The following is an 18,527-nucleotide window of genomic DNA, read 5'->3' on the forward strand; positions in this document are numbered from 1 at the left end:
GCTCATTGTCAGCTCTGTCAGATTATTTTATTTTAAACATTGTAATATTTCCTTCTCTAACCTCGGGCAGCTGTGAGCGGATGTCCACTGAACCAATGAAGATGCTTTCCAGGTGTGACCAGGTCCTCTGCACCTCGAACCAGATGGAGATGACGGCATCGGCAGTGGAGAGACGCCGTTGCCAGGATGACACCTCCTCCAGGAAATGCGCAATGTGCTTGGACGTGAGCATGTTCTGCAGCTGCACCTGATTGTCCTCCAGCGTCTCGATCAGTTCCTCGTCCGACTTCACCAGGGGCACGTTGGTGCGTGGGTGCGTCTCGTAGGCGAACACCAGGCCCGTCCAGGTGGAGTCCAGCTCCGTCAGCACCTTCTCCATGGCCATCTCCTTCACCGCCCGGTCCACGATGCCGTGGACCTCGTCCTCAAAGCGGTGCAATTCCAGTCGTAGCAGGTCGGCCAGCGTGGTGCCCTCGTCCATGGCGAAGCGGACGCCCGTGGCGGCCATCAGTTGGTGCCAGTGGCGAGGCCGGATGGCCGGATTCTGGAGCTCGGCCACGGCCCGGAGAGATGTCAGTGTGTTCTTCAGCGTGGAGTCTAGCCCCAGGAAGGCGTCCCAGGCGCGGGCCTCCTTGTCCAGGCCACGCAGCTCTTTGCTCAGACGCTTGCACTCCAGGTCCATGTCGTCCACGTTGATGTCCCTCCAGCGGGTTGTCCGCCAGGCGTCCAGGCTGGACTGGACCACGGAGACGAGGTCCCACAGCTCCTTGAGCAGGACCACCTCGCGGCGGCACTGACGAAGCTGTTTGTAGTCGGAGATGTTCACCTCGAAGAGGCTGGCCGAGTCCACCAGCGTGGCCATGGTGGACTCCTTCTCCCGGATCTGCCTGTGGGCTGTGTCCAACATCTGATGGGGACTCTCTGAGTCAAATCTGTGGACGGTTTCAGAAGGAGATGAGACACAAAATATATCCAATCATGCATTTATGTCATGAGCAGTTAATATGCTTATCTTTCAGTCCCACATTGTATGGAAGAGATATGTTCTCATAATGTACATATGAGCTCTGAAAAACACACCTAAGAACATAAAATACTCTATCTATCTATCTATCTATCTATCTATCTATCTATCTATCGGTCTGTCTGTCTACTCACTGAGGACTTTATAGATAATATATAGATATACATATGTATTATACAGAAGTATATATATATTTTGGTCTGTACCTGAAAGGTGCCTTCTTGCGGAAGTCCTCTCTGAAGGCGTGCTGCTCCACGTCGAAGGAGGTGCACTTGCGGCGCAGGCAGGCCACCTCATTGGCCTGCAGGGGAGCCACCTGCTGCTTCACCACCACGGCCTGCTTCTTCAGGTTCGTCCACTTCTCCGGCAGCTCCTGGACAGAGATGTTGAGAAGAGATGATGTAATATCACTTTGCATATTTTAGAAGAAGAAAAGGATGACTGGAGATGTATATAGAAGATGCAGTGAGGTTTTAGATGCTATGTAACATTAGAATCATGATAATTCAAGGTTATGGTGTTTGTATGATACCAGTATGTGTGGTATGTTAGCTGTCGGTTAATAAAAAATACACTGCACTACTGTGAATTTCCACAAGAAAAATAAATCTCTTGTAGCATTTGGACAGTTTTTCACATATTGAAGGAAAGCAGAAGAGCCATTTTATAGTACCTCAAGTTGTTTGTAGACCACCTCTGGGAGCTCCTGTTCATACGTCTTCAGGAGGTCAATGGTGTGCTGCAATGGTTCAAACATCTCGTCCGTGCTGCTCTGCCTCTCCTTCACCGCCAGCAGATGACCCATGACCTCCACCAGGCCACCGTAGTCGCCCTCGGCCATATTCTTGCCAAGCCCAGTCTTCGCAGCTTGAATGAAGTTTTCCAGGTCAGACAGACTAACAGCAAAAGGAGGAAATTGATTGGTTAAAACACGAAAGTTAATATTGTAAATGATGACAGTACAAGGTAACACTTCCTTTGTATCATGTGCATGTTATTGTGTCTAAATCCACTCATCATTTAGAACTCATCTGTCATTGTCTTTTTACGATAGCTGGGTGGGCCAATCCCTCGTTCAGTGGATTCTACTAGTTTACTGAAACATCGAGAACAACTGGATACCAAATCTGGTAGAAACTCTCTATCGATGGCCTATGCTCCACTGGAGTAAGGAGGCGGACAACAACAACAATACTGGTAATGGTAAAAAAAATGCATTGTCATCAACATTTTCCAGCACATTAAAACCACTGATCATAGTCAAGTGCTTCTCTGTACATGAATGAGTTGTAGTTTCACACTACCTGTTTGTGACATGGTCAATGAGGTGCTGCTTGAACATGAGGCTCCACTTCTTGACCACGTTGAGCAGGGCACTCTTGAAGGCACGGGCGTCCAACCGCATCCAACCGTGGACCACGTGCACTGGCTCCAGCTGCTGCACCTCCTCGTAAACACGCTCGTACTGGTTCACCTGCTCGCGGAAGCTGTCCAGTGCCGGTGGCGCCTCTGGCACACCGTCGTCGGCGTGCGCCTCGATCTCCTCGCTGGTGAGCACGTGGCCGTAGAGCAGGAACTGCCGCATGAACTCCTTGCGGTCGTCCACATACAGGTAGGCGTAGCGCTCGTAGGCGTCGCGTAGATCACAGCACTTCGCTGTCACCGTTTGCACGCGCTCAGTCAGGAGCTGCCGCATGTCTGCCAGGTCAGCCATGTCTTCCATGTCTGCCTGCAGAGAAAGAAAAAAAACAGGGCTTCTCCGTAAGACAAGATAAGTCTGCTATGTTCACTAGTTAGATATGGAACATGCAGTTAGAAACTCTGGTAATGTCAACCTATGTTATGGTCTTCAAAGCAGCAGTAAGGAGTGTTGGCCTATAACTAGGGAGCTAACTAAAGGCAACAAATTTACAAACACCAATACTGATACAAGCTTGCTAACATGCTAACTGGAGTCTTTTGGCTATATAATTGGAGATGGGTGACTAGTGTGAACAACAGCCTGGGCAAATAGTGGGAACAACAACCTCTACATCTGGGTAAATTTCGAGAAAAAACTGTCCCGGTCTGATTGGTTGTTGCATGGTGGTTCTTGTGTGAGCATAGAAAGGCTCATATGGGGGACTGATAGAACTGAATATAACTATGCTACTGTTATTGTGTATCATCTGATTCTGCAACACACTTCTTTCTGTCTCACTGACCTTAACCATTAGCATCTGAACTCCATCCCCCCAGATAGCCTCCTTCCTGCTATCACCCTTTATCATCTGTTCACACCCCCTCCCCCCAAAGGTGAACCCCCCAGCCCTCAGATCACTTACCCTGGATAACCTGTGGCATGCCATAGCAATACGAGATGTTTGATATTTGAATTGATGTTTGGATAATTAAGCAATGCATCATTCAGACACTGATGGTTTTTAAAATCTTTTCCTGTGTTTAACTTAAAAAAGAAAACTCCCATGTATGGGTTTGTGGGGATATCAATGGGGATATCGAGTGTCATAGGCAGAGTTTTCAGCGCTAAAATCACCAACGAACTTTGGAGACGTTGACGTCAGATGTCCAAATTCCAAAGCGACCAAGTGATCAGACTTAAATACATCCACTCCAAACAAAAGGGCCTGCTCTGTCTGATTGTGCCCTGGCAGAGCATTGGTGCACCTGGTAATGTGGGAAGGCGCTGTGCTCAGCCAGACGAGGCACCAGGGAGGCGATCCGGTACACGTCATTGACGAGGCCCTCCACCAGGTCGTAGAAGCCGTCTGCGGCCCCGAACTCAAGGGAGGGGCGGAAAACCATGTCGGGCGGCTGAAGGTCCAACTGGGCTTCGAACAGGGGAGCCAGTCCAGCTCTTTGGTCTGGAGGTAATAGGGAAAGACAACACCGTTCAGAGAGAGAATGATTTATGACAATGATTTATGATTTCTACAATTTTGCACTCCTGTTTTGTTGGGTCGGAGACAGGAAGAACATACCAGTGTTATCCAGGAAGAACTTGAGGGAACTCTCAATGCTGTTGAAGAAGCCGTCAATGACCATTTCATCGATGTAGTCCACATAGGCCCTCCACTGTGGAGAGGCAGGGCTGGCTTTGAAAAGCTCCAGATTTTTCTGAAAGAACATAGTACCATACAAACATCATAAGTTTGTCCATACTTATATATTACACATGCATTTTTCTGATCATAATATATATAGCAAAGATTCAATACAGTAGCGTTTTAATCAAACAACAGACTAAATTCTTATTTATCCACAGGACAAATTTGCCCTCACAGCAAAATCCCTATGGAGTTACCTGGACCAGTGCGTGGATTTTGCCTCCAGAGTCTCGTATGTGTCCATAACATTTCTCCAGGCGCTCTGTCCTGTCCTCTAGGTTCAGAAGGCTGTCCTTCTTGCCCTCTTTCCTCTCAAAGATGGGGGTCACCCAGGTCTTCATGACGGCTTGGATCTCCTCCACGTTGTCTTTGGTCCTCTGCAGGCTGCTCTCCAGCTCACGCACCGTGTCTCGCACTCTCTGGATGTACTCCCAGATCCCTGTTTGGGTTTGCAGGCATGGAGGAAGCGAGTGAGGACTGCTACACATGATGAGGACTATTATGTAGTGTGCCTCCTCAAAGATAGTTTGGTTCCCTAATAGGCTAGCGGTCATATTTGATTTTAATTTGTCTACATCATATGTAAAGTTGCACATGATTTTAAGGTTAAATTAAAATAACATTTTGAGGTTACACTATTCAGAAAATACAGCAGATGCATTGAAATGTGCAACAGTCTCTGCAACTCTTTCAAGACCTCAAGATTCTTTCAAGACCTCGGAACTATTCGTTGCTTCCATAATACTCTTTTTTTTCAGCTGCCAAAAGGCACATGATGCAATTCCAGAGCTTTTCACTGAATGGAGGAAATCTTTGGAATTTTATGTCTGGAGACTATAATGTTATATGTATATTTTCCTAGGGTAATGGCCTTCCTCAATATGGAGCCTGACAGAACAATTGTTGAGGTAATGATGAGCCTGGCTACGAGACAACAAACTGTTCGGTGGATGGCATCAGTGATTGAACATCTGCCACTGTACGTCATGAAACACACAAATTAAATCAACACACAGACACACACACAATAAATCAACACAGAGACACAGACAAAACGTAAATCAACACACACACACACACACACACACACACACACACACACACACACAATAAATCAACACAGAGACACACAGACACAAAGTAAATCAACACACACACACAAAATAAATCAAAACACAGACACACACACACACACACACACATGCATATTCAGACACACCAGACACATCCCTTACCCTTGCAATTCCAGTTCATGGACTCCTCTGCCTCCTTCACCTGAACGTCTATGTCCCTCAACTGATTCCGGATCAGCGGGAACTCCACCTCCAGCACCGAGCGCATCACCTTGTTGTACCAGCCAGCCGTCAGCTCCAGGTTGGCCACGTACTGCCACATGAGCTCCTTCCTGGAGTAGATCTCAACGGCCATGTCCGGGATCACCTCGGCCTGACTGGCCTCCAAGTACTTCACCTCCCTCAGCACGGACACCAGCTGCAGGCCATAGACAGCGACACTAATGAGCCACTAACACTGCACTTAATCAATACTATGGGCATAAGGGATAGGCATTTGTCAGGCGGAGTTGTTCACTAGGTAACTGCTGCTACTGCTTAGATCAGTTGCTATAGTTTCCAGAGGAGTACACAGTAGCATACAAAGCGGCTTTGTAGTTGTAGCATACCAACATTATGGATTGTAGTATATATATATATATACAGTATATACTTTTTTTTTTTTTTTTTCTGCTGCCAAAAACCACATGATGCAATTCCAGAGCTTTCCACTGAATCGAGGACATGTTTGGAATTTTATATGTCTTGAGACTATAATGTTTTATGTATATTTTCCAAGGGTAATGGCTTCCTCAATATAGAGATTTATATATATATTATGGATGTTTATTATCGATGGTTAAATATCTGCAGGATAATAATAATAATAATAATAATAATAAACTTTATTTGTAAAGCACCTTTCATGCAAAACAATGCAGCTCAAAGTGCTTTGATTCAAATAAACACAGCTGTGTGCTCTCGACAGGACTATTATCCTTTGCTGGATCTGTAAACGTTGTGCTTGAACATTTTGTCAAAGGTCTTATTATAAGAAATACACCATGACAGGTGTCATTTGCCGTCGTGTTTTCAGGACAGATCATCTTTCACTACCTCTCATTTCATCCTTTTTCAGTAATTGTTATAATGTTTCATGCAGTGACAGCATATTAGCATGTCACATAATTTGTTATGGCATCTAACATTGTGAGGGGTGTCATGACAATTAGCAATAATGATAACATCACCCTGTGAGACCATTACACATTAAATGTCATGAAAAATAATTGAAGGATGTGGGATGGTAGAATGTGGCATCTGCCATGACGTGTTGAAGGCATGCTTATACCGGTCCAACAAAAAAACGGTTGATACCATACTGATGACGGCAAGCATTCTCTATTTCTGTGAGATGGAAATTGCACGTGTGCAAATATATGACAGTAAATCATACATGATTCACGCATGAGTAAAACATGAAACAAATGGGAGCGGCGGACAGCATGTGTGTCAACATGTGTGGGATGGATGTGACAGAGAACCTGGAACACCAGATGGGCCACATTTGATCATAATGCATCATGTTCAGCAATGTATGCAGTACCATCCTGATTACGGTTTCATGATTTATATTTACATTTTAAAAAAATGGTTTGAGATTGACAATATGAATGCAGTTATGAAGTTCTGAACAACAAAAAGATGCAAAAAAAATTGTATTCCATAATCTTTCATGTGCTCCTTCAGAATGGAACCATTAGGGTTGATCAAGAGATTTTTATTTTTTTAAGATCGTTTTAGAATATTTGTACAATCAGCACGTCTTGCATGAAAACAAATATGTCTCCCCTTGCATTTGTTGGTATGTTGATTTATTTGTTTGTTTTTCTGGAGTTGTTATTTTGTTTAGCTCATCTGTTGTGTGTTACCTGGGGATTGAAGTTAACAGAAATCCGGCTGGTGGCTTGGTCTCGGCAGATAATAGGCTGGCTGAGGTTGTACTGAGAACTCTCTCCCACGGAGTCAGTCCACTGGTCACACAGCTGCATACAGTACCTGGGAACAACATAACCAAATGGAGGAGTCACGGAAATATTCACAGATTGTTGGTGTGTTACTTGGCTCTGCCCATCTACTGTTCTGAGCTCAGTTTTCAATGGTGTGGTATTCATGCAGTGACTTTGTGGTCATACCAGGTTAGCGTACGGTTTCTCACTGATAAAACAATTTAACGGCAATGTTAAGGTTCCTGTAGTCACAAATAGCCTGATATTAATATAAAATGACATAGTGGTACAAAAACAGGGAGAAGAGATTATCAACGGTGCCTTCACAATGCTTTTTACATTGCAGTAGCCACTGCAGTTTGCATATTTTGGAGCTTGCGACCCATCTGACTGTATCTGAAAGGAAAACACGCTGGAAAAGAAACTGCAAAGCCTTTTTTGATGTCAAGGTTTGTTATAAAGTCTTGACCCCCTGATGGTGAAATGACTGTCAGATTAATCTACAGAATACATCGCAACGCACCAGACAGTGAATAATATCCTCATGGATAATTTATTCAGGGAATACACATGATTTCCTTACTAAGATACAGGCTGCTGCTAAATCATTTATATCATTTCACCAAGTCAGCCTTAAAGTTTTCTGCGTTCTCTATTTAGCACTAAACCATTGTTTCATAGCCTTGAATCCCCCTCCAAAAAGATGTATGTGGATTTAAATTGGATTATTCTTTGTGAAAAACAGTGGGTGTGCGCCATATTGAATTTTGAGTGCTCTGAAATTCTTCATGTTTTTTTACTTTTTTCTGTCCATCTGGGTTTAGGGTTAATTGCTGTCCTGCAGCTCCAGAGTCTGTGTTCAGGCAATCAAACAGTTCCACTGTACTCATAAATCACACGCCCCTGTGTCAGCAAGGCAACACTGGAGATGGTTCTAATTGCCCTAACTGGATTGCGGTGTGCAATACCAGTGATTACCTGCTTCTAACAAGAGACCTTTCCTCCAGACTACAGAAGAGGAGAGGAGAGGAGAGAAGGCAGACCTACATCTCGAGGTTAGTCATTTATTTTTAATCAGCACACGCACACAAACACACACACACACACACAGACTAGCAGACACATGCATGCATGCACGCACGCACGCACGCACGCACGCACGCACGCACGCACGCACGCACGCACGCACGCACGCACGCACGCACGCACTTTTTTTTAAGGGAAAGCTGAACAGTAAACAGACAAAATGCCTCCATCTTCCATTTCTGTTGTGTGGCGCCCTGTATTTTGTAATGCCATAATTTCTGGCGTGCAAATGAGCCAGCTAGCGAGAAGAACACAGGGCCCTGGGGTAATCATCCGCCAACAGCAATATTTTAAACGAGCAAATAAATCAGAGCAGAGCACTTGACTCTCTCTCTCTCCCGTCCTGAAACGGCAAACATAACGCTTAATCCCTTGGGTTCACCACACTTCAGCCACACGTTACATCCACTTCAACCCCAAACAGATGCATAGGCGAATTCCAGGTGTGAAACTAGACGCACTGTCATAGAAACAATGCATACGAATAGCGTTATCGCTATAGTGATAACATCTCTTGGCGTTGTGATGCTGATAGCGGGATTATTTCGGGAAAGATGATGAATTGCCGCTTTCACACTCAGCCAGACGAATGTTACCGGGGCAGAAGGGGGCAGATATATTGGCCGGTAAATCACAAACAGATAGAACATCTCGACAGGGATCTCCAGGACGGCTAACCTTTTCAGCAGCTGCATGAGTTCATCGTGCTTCTGGATCATTCTTTGTCCTTCTGCTGACTCCATGCATCTGTTTACAGAGAAAATGTGTGTACTCCTGACGAACAACACATTTACACACCACTGAGAAACTGTCATTGGAAACAACCTGACAGACCTGTTATAAGTGTAATCAAATGTGTAACCAAAGCCCAAATCAGCCCCCTGCATTAGTTTTTATAACATCAAATGTGATGATTAACATCACTGGTTGAGTGTCTGATTTAAAACTCTTTGCACAGACTGGGGATGGAAACATAAACCCTTAATTAGCTGTGCATTCAAAACAGAATATTGAAATAACTTATTTTACGTGTCTGTCAATAATTTACAACTGATCCACAAAATTATTTTCACAAGTATGCAAATGCCTCTCATGTAGACCAAACAGAGGACCTGTAGACCAAATAGAAGAATGAATTAAAACAGACCAATAATCCTGTAGAAAGGCCTTCCAATAGGCTACAAAACGTTGGTTTGGGGAGCACGAATCTGCTCTAAATGCCCTAAATGGAATCTAATACTGAACGTACGGGTGTGTGATGTATCTGAAGTTATTAAAGGGGACTTGGATTCGCTCCTGAAGCTGCCGGGCCCACTGGAGTCCTCCCGCCACGACTGGCATGTTCTTATTGACGGGGCAGTAACCTGGGGAAACACACCAAACAACAAGCACAACCCACGAAGCACAATGCAGGGATCAGATATGCTTTGCTGGGCAGAGGGGCATAATCTAGGCACAGCGAGCAGAAGCCCTCTGAGGTCATTTGAATTCCAACCATCTGGAATAGCTAATTAGCTCATTTTCTTTGCACACGGTGTAAATGTGTGAAGCAGAAAAGCTGCAGGTCATTGGCCTCAGCCTGAACTGTTATACTTCTAGAAATCGTGCAGAAGAAATCGTTACATTTTCCCCCTCATTTTTTTTCTTTTTTCCCACTCCCCTCGGATATGTATAATAAATGAGAATGTGTCAAGTGCTGAAGCTCACCCATTTTCTCCACCATCTGGGTCTGTTTTCTGAAGAGCAGTTTGCAGCAGTCGAGCTCGCGGTCGTACATGCGGATGAGGAGTGGGAATTTTTCGTGAGCATCGGCTGTAATCAGAGGCCTTTCCAACAGGCTCCCAAACATATCTAGTACCTGAGGATCAATAGAGATATGGTATCACCGTGGTGCCGCCAAGCATTTCTATCTGAGGTAGATCTGCCAGAAAAAAGTCATCCAGTGCCACTGTGCCAAAGATGTATGGGCTGACAACACTATGTCAAGGACTTGATGTGAAAAAGGCTGTCAGCTATATATATATCTTTACTTCAACTCACATGAAATATAACTGACAAAACATCTTCTCCTAACAACAATGTCTAGGCTTGTAACCAAACTAACAGACTCAGAGACACACCTGCCAATCTGGCATGTACGTGACTTAAGTAACTGTCCAGTACTGAATAACAGTGACAGCATAGATATCCTCCATTTACCTTGAAGGCATGCTCAAGCCCAGAGGCATCATCAAAGGCCTGGCAGAAGATTGCACCTAGACGGCGATCTGTGTCTTCCACTTTACACTGGAACTCAGCTACATCAATTTCAAACTCCTGTAAGAAAGACATTCGAACGTGAACAGTGAATTTTTTTTGTACTTGGATATACTGCTACAAAGAAGTTAGCTTGATCTCATGATACAACACAAAACCCCTTATGCATTATTAATGGTAATAGTAAAACACAGTGGGTAACGTTTTTTGTAGTGTTTTTACGCTCCATTGAGAACCAACCTTGTTGTTGACATCAAGGCAGTCATACGGTTTTTCTATCAAGACTTTGAATCTCTCCATGAACTCCTCATGCAGCCACTGGACCTGCTGGCTCAGGGCTTTCCCCCGGATACCACCAAACTCAATTTTCTCCAGCTTCATCATATCAACAGCGGTCAGCAACAGGTTCTGTAGCAGAATGGAACCATCAGTGACAGAAAACTCAGTCGAGGGACTGAAGGTGAGGCAGGAAACATTTAAACAGACCTAATGCACAGGCTACTTCTATTTTATCTATAGCTACACTAGGTACACGTACATCATATGGTGTAGAGCTCAATAAAGAGCAAAAATGAAAGGCAAGCTGGAACCCTCCAAATAATTATCTTCAATACTCCGAGGTCATCACTGAAATTGTGGAACGCAATGATATTGAAACCAAACAAAGTATGAATTGATTTTCCGTCAAAGTTCATTTCACTCTACTCGTCTGAGGTCTTTGAAAAAAAAAAAAAAAGATATAAACTGGCGTATGAAATTCATCTGAAGTGCACAGAGCGGAGCGATAATTCACAGAGTACATGATGGGAAATCTAACCAGCTATAATTTCCCCCCTGGATAGTGCCTTTAACTGCCTTGCCTCAATGGTCTTCAGTCTGTCAATGAAGCGATCCAGTCCACCGAACACCATGATGGGGAGAAAGTCCCATGGCTTAACCTCCTTCCCATTTCTCTGATACTGACGGAGGTTGCTCCTCCGATCCTCGAACGTCTGCTTGAAGTGGAGCAGAATATCCAGGGTGGTCTGGGCACGAGCTAGGCTCTCCACCACGTCTCCTTTCAGAATGTCCTCAGGGTTCAAGTAGCTTCGGGCCTGTAAGTAAATGATGACTCTTACTGTATGTACGGAGGCTTTGCAATGATTTTTAAATATATTGACGCTGTATACAGACAAAGTTACCAACAGCAGTAATAACACATTCGAAAAGTAGAATCATAATGATTGAATGCAGAGTTTCTGGAAAATGTATAAATGAAATAAAGACTGTGTCTAAATCCAATCAGCACTCTACCACTACGCCTTTCCAGTCTTTGAATCAGGTATATACAGTATCCATGTTTGTATCATGCTAGAATATACATAAACCTATGGGATATTTCTGCCTAAGCCATTTCATACAGTGAAACATACACTATATGGAAAAAAGTATTAGGATTCATTCTGTAGAGCATTTATAAGGTCAGGCACTGATGTTTGATTAATGCTCTACAGAATGAATGGGCAGCAATTCCCACAGAAACACTCCAAAATCTTGTGAAAAGCCTTCCAAGAAGAGTGGAAGCTGTTATAGCTGCAAAAGGGGGACCAACTCCATATTTGTATTTGAATACAATATCATTACAGTCCCTGTTGGTGTAATGTTCAGGCGTCTGAACACTTTTGTCCATATAGTGTATATGGGAATGTAGAGATCCCTGAATCAAATCAAATGAAGTCACACCTGCTGAATGAGAAGGTTACATGTCTCCTGCAGCAGAACAATGACCCTGGCAGGCGTGTTATAATACTGAGAGTTTGCCCAGACGAGGCACACGGTGTGCATTAATGGCGCGATCTGACATTTGATTTCGTTGAAGTCCACATTCCCAATGTCTTCGAAAAGACGCTGAAGTGGCTTCAGGTGGATGTTGATGTCTCTAGCCTCCTCCAGTGCTGAAATGTGCAAAAAATGTCATGGCATCGTTAATTACTTGTTTTGATAGACATCTTTAACTTGAACGCCACAAAGCTTTTAGGATATGAACGTGGTAAGAAGAAATAAATGTGTGTGAAACATTTACCGGTAGTAACATCTTGAAACATGTTTTTAAATGCAGGATAGTAGCTGCTCTCCATGGTGACCAGGAGCTTCACCATTTTAGCCACTTTAGACGATTTGAACTGGCTCTGTATGCATTCCAGGTCAGCATATCTACACAAAGAAAAACACCACGCTGTAAATAATAAATACTTGTCACCCAATTTCTAAACTACGCACATAAAATACTACTTTAAAAAAACAGGTCTCAAATGAATAACTATGCATTCAAATATGTTCTAAAGGCAAAGTCTGTAAATCTGGGGGAAGGCTGTTGATATTTGAGCTCAACAGACAATCAAATTACACTCCCTCCGTGCCCCTGAAACAACGTGGTGATTGGCTTTAATCGTCATAGCTAAATGATGACGGTCCAAGCCATAATGTTTCCATTTACAGAACAGGGACTGTGTAAGAACACCTACAGTGCACACACAAAAGGACCCGCTAGAAGACTGTGAGGGGCAAATCACCGAATTTTACCCAAAGTCCATTGGATAAGAATTAGTGGACGGCATCTGTAATATAAAGTCTTTAGGTGATACAGACAACACAATGCTTTCATACCTGTTCTTCCAGAACAGGAGCTCCTCGTGAGGAGTAGGGTGTTTGCCCTCCTGTAAGGACTCAGAGGAGTCCCTCTTGAGCACCTCCCGAATCTGGTGGCTCCACTCAATCACAACAGTCTCTATGGAATGGATTACGCCCTTATCCACCATGCTCCCCCTGGCACAGAGACGGTCAACATCATTTTTATACAAAGGCAAAGCCTACTGTTAATTAAACAATTGCAGATTTAACAGAAGACTGAATGCATGCACTTAGAGTGAATACTGTCACAATAAATACAATTGAACTTTTTGTTATTTATGATTTATTTGTATATGTTTATTATAGAGATATATATATTTTGTATGTACTTTTATATAATATGTATTTATTTAGTTATTTTTACCTGTTGTCTCGCTCTAGAACAGCCTGTTCCACTCTTTCAGAGCCCAGTGGTAAGGGGAGGAGTGTTTTCCCTTTTACTTGACCTGCCACTACAAACACATTGTTCTTCAGGGAATGTATGTGTCGCATTATATCCTCGGAGACAACGTGGGGCCACTGGTAGTGGTTCCTGCTGTTGGACAGCACTGGAACAACAATCTGAAAGGATAGCAAAGAGACAGCTGTAGGGCCACCATAAAAATGTGTTTTCTTGCCATGCTACTCTAGTTTTACCCATGCCCGAGTAGCTACTATGCCAAGCACATTAACTTTAATTACGGGGTTAATGTAGTTTGTAGTTATTGCAGTTTCAACCAATTCTGCTGGAATAGTGAAAAGGATAGTATCTGCAATATCCCTGTGAATTCCCTGTGCATTTACTGTATCTCTGTCTCTTGATTCTTTGTTTTGGGTCTTTAAGGGATTTGTTTAGATTTTCTGGGGTTGGATAATGTGAACAAACAGAATTAAACGGTTGTGCAAACAACACTACAGGAGAGGACTTGAATATTGAAACTCTTCATCATGCGTTTAGATTCACATGTGCATGTACCAGCAATTACACAACGAAAACATTTACATTCATCCAAACGTACATACAACTGCTATAACGCCAGTGTTTAACAGATTGTGGACATTGCTGTTTCTATGATTTTTGGACAGAAGCCAATATGGACAGTCAAAACTGGCTCACCAACGCCACCAGCATGCAAGCCATACAACTGTAACCATGGCATCAGTCAACTAAGGTGCGCGCGTTGATTAACTAACTTCGCCTCACGTGATTTGTCCCAAGTTGTTCATTTAGCAGGCTATGCATAGGATGTGTACACTGCGTTTGCATATATTAGTTGTGCAGAGATTTATCTGTGACCTCTAGCCGTGTAAATACCACAGCTACAGGGCACGGGTAATATTAATATAAACTTTGATTGTCAACTTACTTCTTCAACCAGCGCAGAGAATTGTTCAAGTGGAACATAAGACAAGTCCCCGTAGAATAATTGACTCTTCATTGTGTCAACAGTTAGAGCACTTTTGCTCCGTTTCACAAAGTAAACCGCTTTGTTTTTAGCAGTCGATGGGAAGCTTACACTTGGCACCAATTGCCCAGCTGCATTCAGGGAAACGACAAGTGTAGTGGTTTCCGATTTATCCAAGAAGTCCTGTATTACTTGTTTCTGCTCATCAACTGAAATGCATCTTTGCCATCTATCGCCTTTAAGCTTCAGAGTTTTTAACACATAGTCCTCTATGAAATCGTATCTTTTATCAGCTTCCGGCCGGTCGTCCTCCATGATTGTGAAGAAGTCTCAGCACTATCCAGTGTCCGGCGTGGGAGTGAGAGTTTACTGATTGCTCCTTGGCACCATAGTAACACTGTTTGCATTAATGAGCCTGCGGTTGCTCCGGGACACAGTTGCAAGATCTTTTATATCTGAACCCATTTGTGCCATCCCGCACAAATGGATGGGTCAAACACATGTTTGCGAATGTATTATGTGCAGTCTAGACAGGGTTGTTTTCATGTAATCACTATCTAAATAGGCCTTTTGCTAAAATAGGAATAGACACACGACTCAAGAAACACTGGTGAATCTACGGGGTGACATGAAGTTGTATGTCAAGAATCTTTATAGGCCAGTAGAAAGTTTGCACACAAGAATGCAAATGACCGATTAGAAAAAGTTCAATTACAAATATTGAGACATTATGTGCTCAATTGTGTGTTGTTTGCTCTTCTGCCCATGAGGTGGCGCCTATATAATAGGCTAAGTTCTGGCGTCTGCTTAGATATCCCTATCTTTAGACCCATCTCATATACATTTTGATATAAAAAGAGAATTAAATCAAAGACTATTTAGTCTACTTTCGATGTATAACACTGTATCGGCCAAACATTAAAATCACAGTATTCTCTGACAGTTCTCCAAGATTATCTTTGTAGTGAAAAAGTCAGGTTAAGATTTTTGTCTATAAATCACGACAATGGCGAGTGACTTCACAAACTGTATAATCTGTGGCATAACATGCAATGTTTGCCTTGTCCTCGTTTGTTCCCATTCAAAGGAAAAAAGTGACCCTTGGCAAACCGCAGCAGGCCAGCGTGCGAGAGAGTGTCCTACGACCAAGAAAGCTTAAGTCTCTCTCTCCTTTGAAGATTAGCATGACAGACCAAAGGCAACAAACGGGCCGGTCTTTCCATTTCGGAATCAAAGACACTCCCCGGTAGTGATAGGGGTATGCTGTTGGTAACTGCGTGCAGGGTGGCTATCCAAAAGTTCATGTTTGTGTGCTGATGCCTGACTGTCTACGCAAGTGTGTAGTATTTAAATGACCCATATAAACCTGTTGGTTAAGACAGGCTTATATTACACATTTAAAGACGTGTCAAGGTAAGACTTCGATAGGATGATCAGACAAAGGTTTAAACCTCTGTACTCGCAAAGACTGCAGTTTGCCGGGAAATGGAAAGACTTCCTCTGAAGTTCTCCCACCCACAGGCGGCAGAGTTTAAATTAAAACTGGGCTCCCCCTCCTCACATAAAGCGTAATGCTGCGCTGATACTTGGGACAACATAAATTGATCAGCTTGGTGTTGCATTCCTCAGGACCACACAGCTATCAAAACAACTGGAACCAACCAACCTGCCAGCTCTGGCCTTAGAGTTCTTCAGCTCCAGAAGGCAGCTGCAGCCCTCAAAACCACATAAAGTGGTTCCAAACATCTGCTCCTCTGTTTTGCCTTGTAGCCCAAATTCATACTCTGTGGAAATTACAAGAGAGAGAGGAAGAGGGGGAGATAGAGAGAAGACTGGCAAGATGTTAACAGAGAAATGACCACGAACGAAAGCTAATTGCTCTCATGATTAGTTGGATGATGAGAGGGGTGCACGTGGTGCAGCGATGGAGTCCCACTCATGTCGACTCGTAAAATATCACGAATGGGGTAAAGTATTTATGAGGGCATTAACATTCTTCTATTTACTATCAGTGATATACAACATTTTGGTGGTCTTTTCTCTGTTTCCTTTTCAATCATTGCTTTCAGATGTGCTGTAATGTTTTAATGAGGAAACAGAGGTGTGTAGCGTAACTATATCCACATTGCCAACTAAATATAGGTCGTTGAAGGCTCAGAAGTGAGACACATCCTGACTCTTCCCCGTTTCATTGCTTCTACTTTTCATGGTCCATTTACCTTTTAAAAACTTTAGCTTCAAAGAAGCCTATTTTAAATTTTCTGTTTACAAAAATAAACAATTGTCCCTACGGCCTTGCCCTCCTCTCTCCCTTTTTTCTTAGCATACAATGTTTCTCAGCAAACACAAGCAGATGTTCAATGGACCTCATGAATTAAATATGAAATCTGCATTTGTTTTGAATTAAGGACGACTTCTTCAAACCAAGTGCGTGTGTTTGCGTTGATTCTTTGGGCACGTGTCTCTCCTGGTCCTGTCAGTTGCGTGTTTCATCGCTTTATCAAAGTCTGTCATGTTCGACATTATGAGCAGTCATGCATATTCATTAGAACAGCCTCTCGGAATACAAACCAGACTTCTTTCTGTGTTCGCCATTTGGAAGCATTTTGTTTCAATCTAAGCTTATCATCTATTATTTCATCAGCCACATTTCAAGATGCAAATCCTATCTTGGAAAAGGTGCTGATGAGAGTATAATGTAAAAGGTCCACCTGTCCCAAGTTAGAACGCACACACATCAGCAAGAGACAGTTACGTGAGCCACTCAAATGAAAGATTATATTATAGTGAAGCTTGCATTGACGTACTACTTGTAGCCAAAGGAGGGCGCTCACACAACATTAACACACGTTCACACAGTTATATCCAGTACTCAAATGGTTTGGCATTTAATATGAGCAGCCTGTGTGGATTAGGATAAAAAAATTAAATATCTTGTCTGCGATTTAACTGTCTTTCTAGGTTTCAGTTTTGGCACTTTACAGTCAGACTTGCACGTTACAGACTTTACACTTTAGTGTCAGTAAGAACGGCAGTTAAAGACATGATTTCAGAGCACACAATCGCCTTATTTGCATTGAATGGCTTTCCTTAGTTTTGAGTGTATGGAGGTGACAATTGATGTTTCCTCCCAAGGGCTCTAGCTGTGGTTCTACCCACTCAGACTACACCCCTGTCCTCATCCAAAAAAATCCTGGTCATGAAACCTATTTCCTGTACCACTACATCATCAGCTCAATTCAATTCAAGCGTCTTTATTGGCATGACGATAATGATGATGATGATGATGGTGATGATACTTATGTCAGACGAGTCTGAAATTTTTTCTCGCATCCCAGCAGCTCCATTTGCAGTATCACAAAGAATACAAAAACTAAGACAACAAACAAAGATCCATACATTTCACAACCACAAAAGACATATTCAAGCTCCCTTCAACGTACATTTGTTCTGGGTTTAAATGCCATATTTAATTTTAGGATTGACTGGTGCACGAAAGAATGCTTCTAACCTTATTAAATCAAGGAACCTGGATCTCTGGTTTGATTGAAACCATTTATATTTTCGCGGTTCAGGACATGGTTGGGGCCAGAGACAATGTTGTTGGCCAGACTTAGTATGTTACTATAGTAGACTGATTCATAGAATTTGTTGAGGGGTTGGCCTACAATCTTTGGGCAGGTTCTGATTTGGTGGAACACTTTTGACTTTAAAGTATTTGACATACACTTGTAGCATATGGAAAAAGAAGAATGTGTCTACTCGCCCCAAAAGACCTAAGGCGGCGGAGAAAATAAATTATTTGCTTTGTCCTTTTGCAGACAAATTAAGCGTGGTCTTCCAGGATAACAGATGATCTATAATGACACCCAAGTTTTATACACTCATTTATATGATAAAAACCTTGTGTGTGGATATCAATAGGAACTTCACTAGAG

The 18,527-nt window shown here is 43.0% G+C and overlaps 1 protein-coding gene across 1 annotated transcript in view; it reads right to left on the reverse strand.

The window, feature by feature from the left end:
- LOC105888876 (dynein axonemal heavy chain 9) overlaps positions 1-15,025 on the reverse strand; it is a 102,093-nt gene extending 87,068 nt beyond the window's left edge. Inside the window, exons 1-20 of the mRNA XM_012814636.2 lie at positions 14,551-15,025; positions 13,569-13,765; positions 13,181-13,339; positions 12,597-12,727; positions 12,257-12,468; positions 11,395-11,628; positions 10,775-10,942; positions 10,478-10,594; positions 9,986-10,136; positions 9,528-9,642; positions 8,957-9,025; positions 7,115-7,241; positions 5,367-5,622; positions 4,329-4,570; positions 4,006-4,141; positions 3,692-3,888; positions 2,329-2,753; positions 1,698-1,920; positions 1,231-1,397; positions 62-932 (exon numbers count right to left, since the gene is read on the reverse strand). Of these exons, the coding sequence (XP_012670090.2) occupies positions 62-932; positions 1,231-1,397; positions 1,698-1,920; positions 2,329-2,753; positions 3,692-3,888; positions 4,006-4,141; positions 4,329-4,570; positions 5,367-5,622; positions 7,115-7,241; positions 8,957-9,025; positions 9,528-9,642; positions 9,986-10,136; positions 10,478-10,594; positions 10,775-10,942; positions 11,395-11,628; positions 12,257-12,468; positions 12,597-12,727; positions 13,181-13,339; positions 13,569-13,765; positions 14,551-14,904 (4,551 nt within the window). The 5' untranslated portion in view covers positions 14,905-15,025. The remainder of the gene's footprint in view (positions 1-61; positions 933-1,230; positions 1,398-1,697; positions 1,921-2,328; positions 2,754-3,691; positions 3,889-4,005; positions 4,142-4,328; positions 4,571-5,366; positions 5,623-7,114; positions 7,242-8,956; positions 9,026-9,527; positions 9,643-9,985; positions 10,137-10,477; positions 10,595-10,774; positions 10,943-11,394; positions 11,629-12,256; positions 12,469-12,596; positions 12,728-13,180; positions 13,340-13,568; positions 13,766-14,550) is intronic.
- Positions 15,026-18,527: the final 3,502 nt, after the last annotated feature.

This window comes from Clupea harengus, chromosome 23 (assembly GCF_900700415.2).
Source record: "Clupea harengus chromosome 23, Ch_v2.0.2, whole genome shotgun sequence".
In the NCBI taxonomy this organism is placed as follows: Eukaryota; Metazoa; Chordata; class Actinopteri; order Clupeiformes; family Clupeidae; genus Clupea; species Clupea harengus.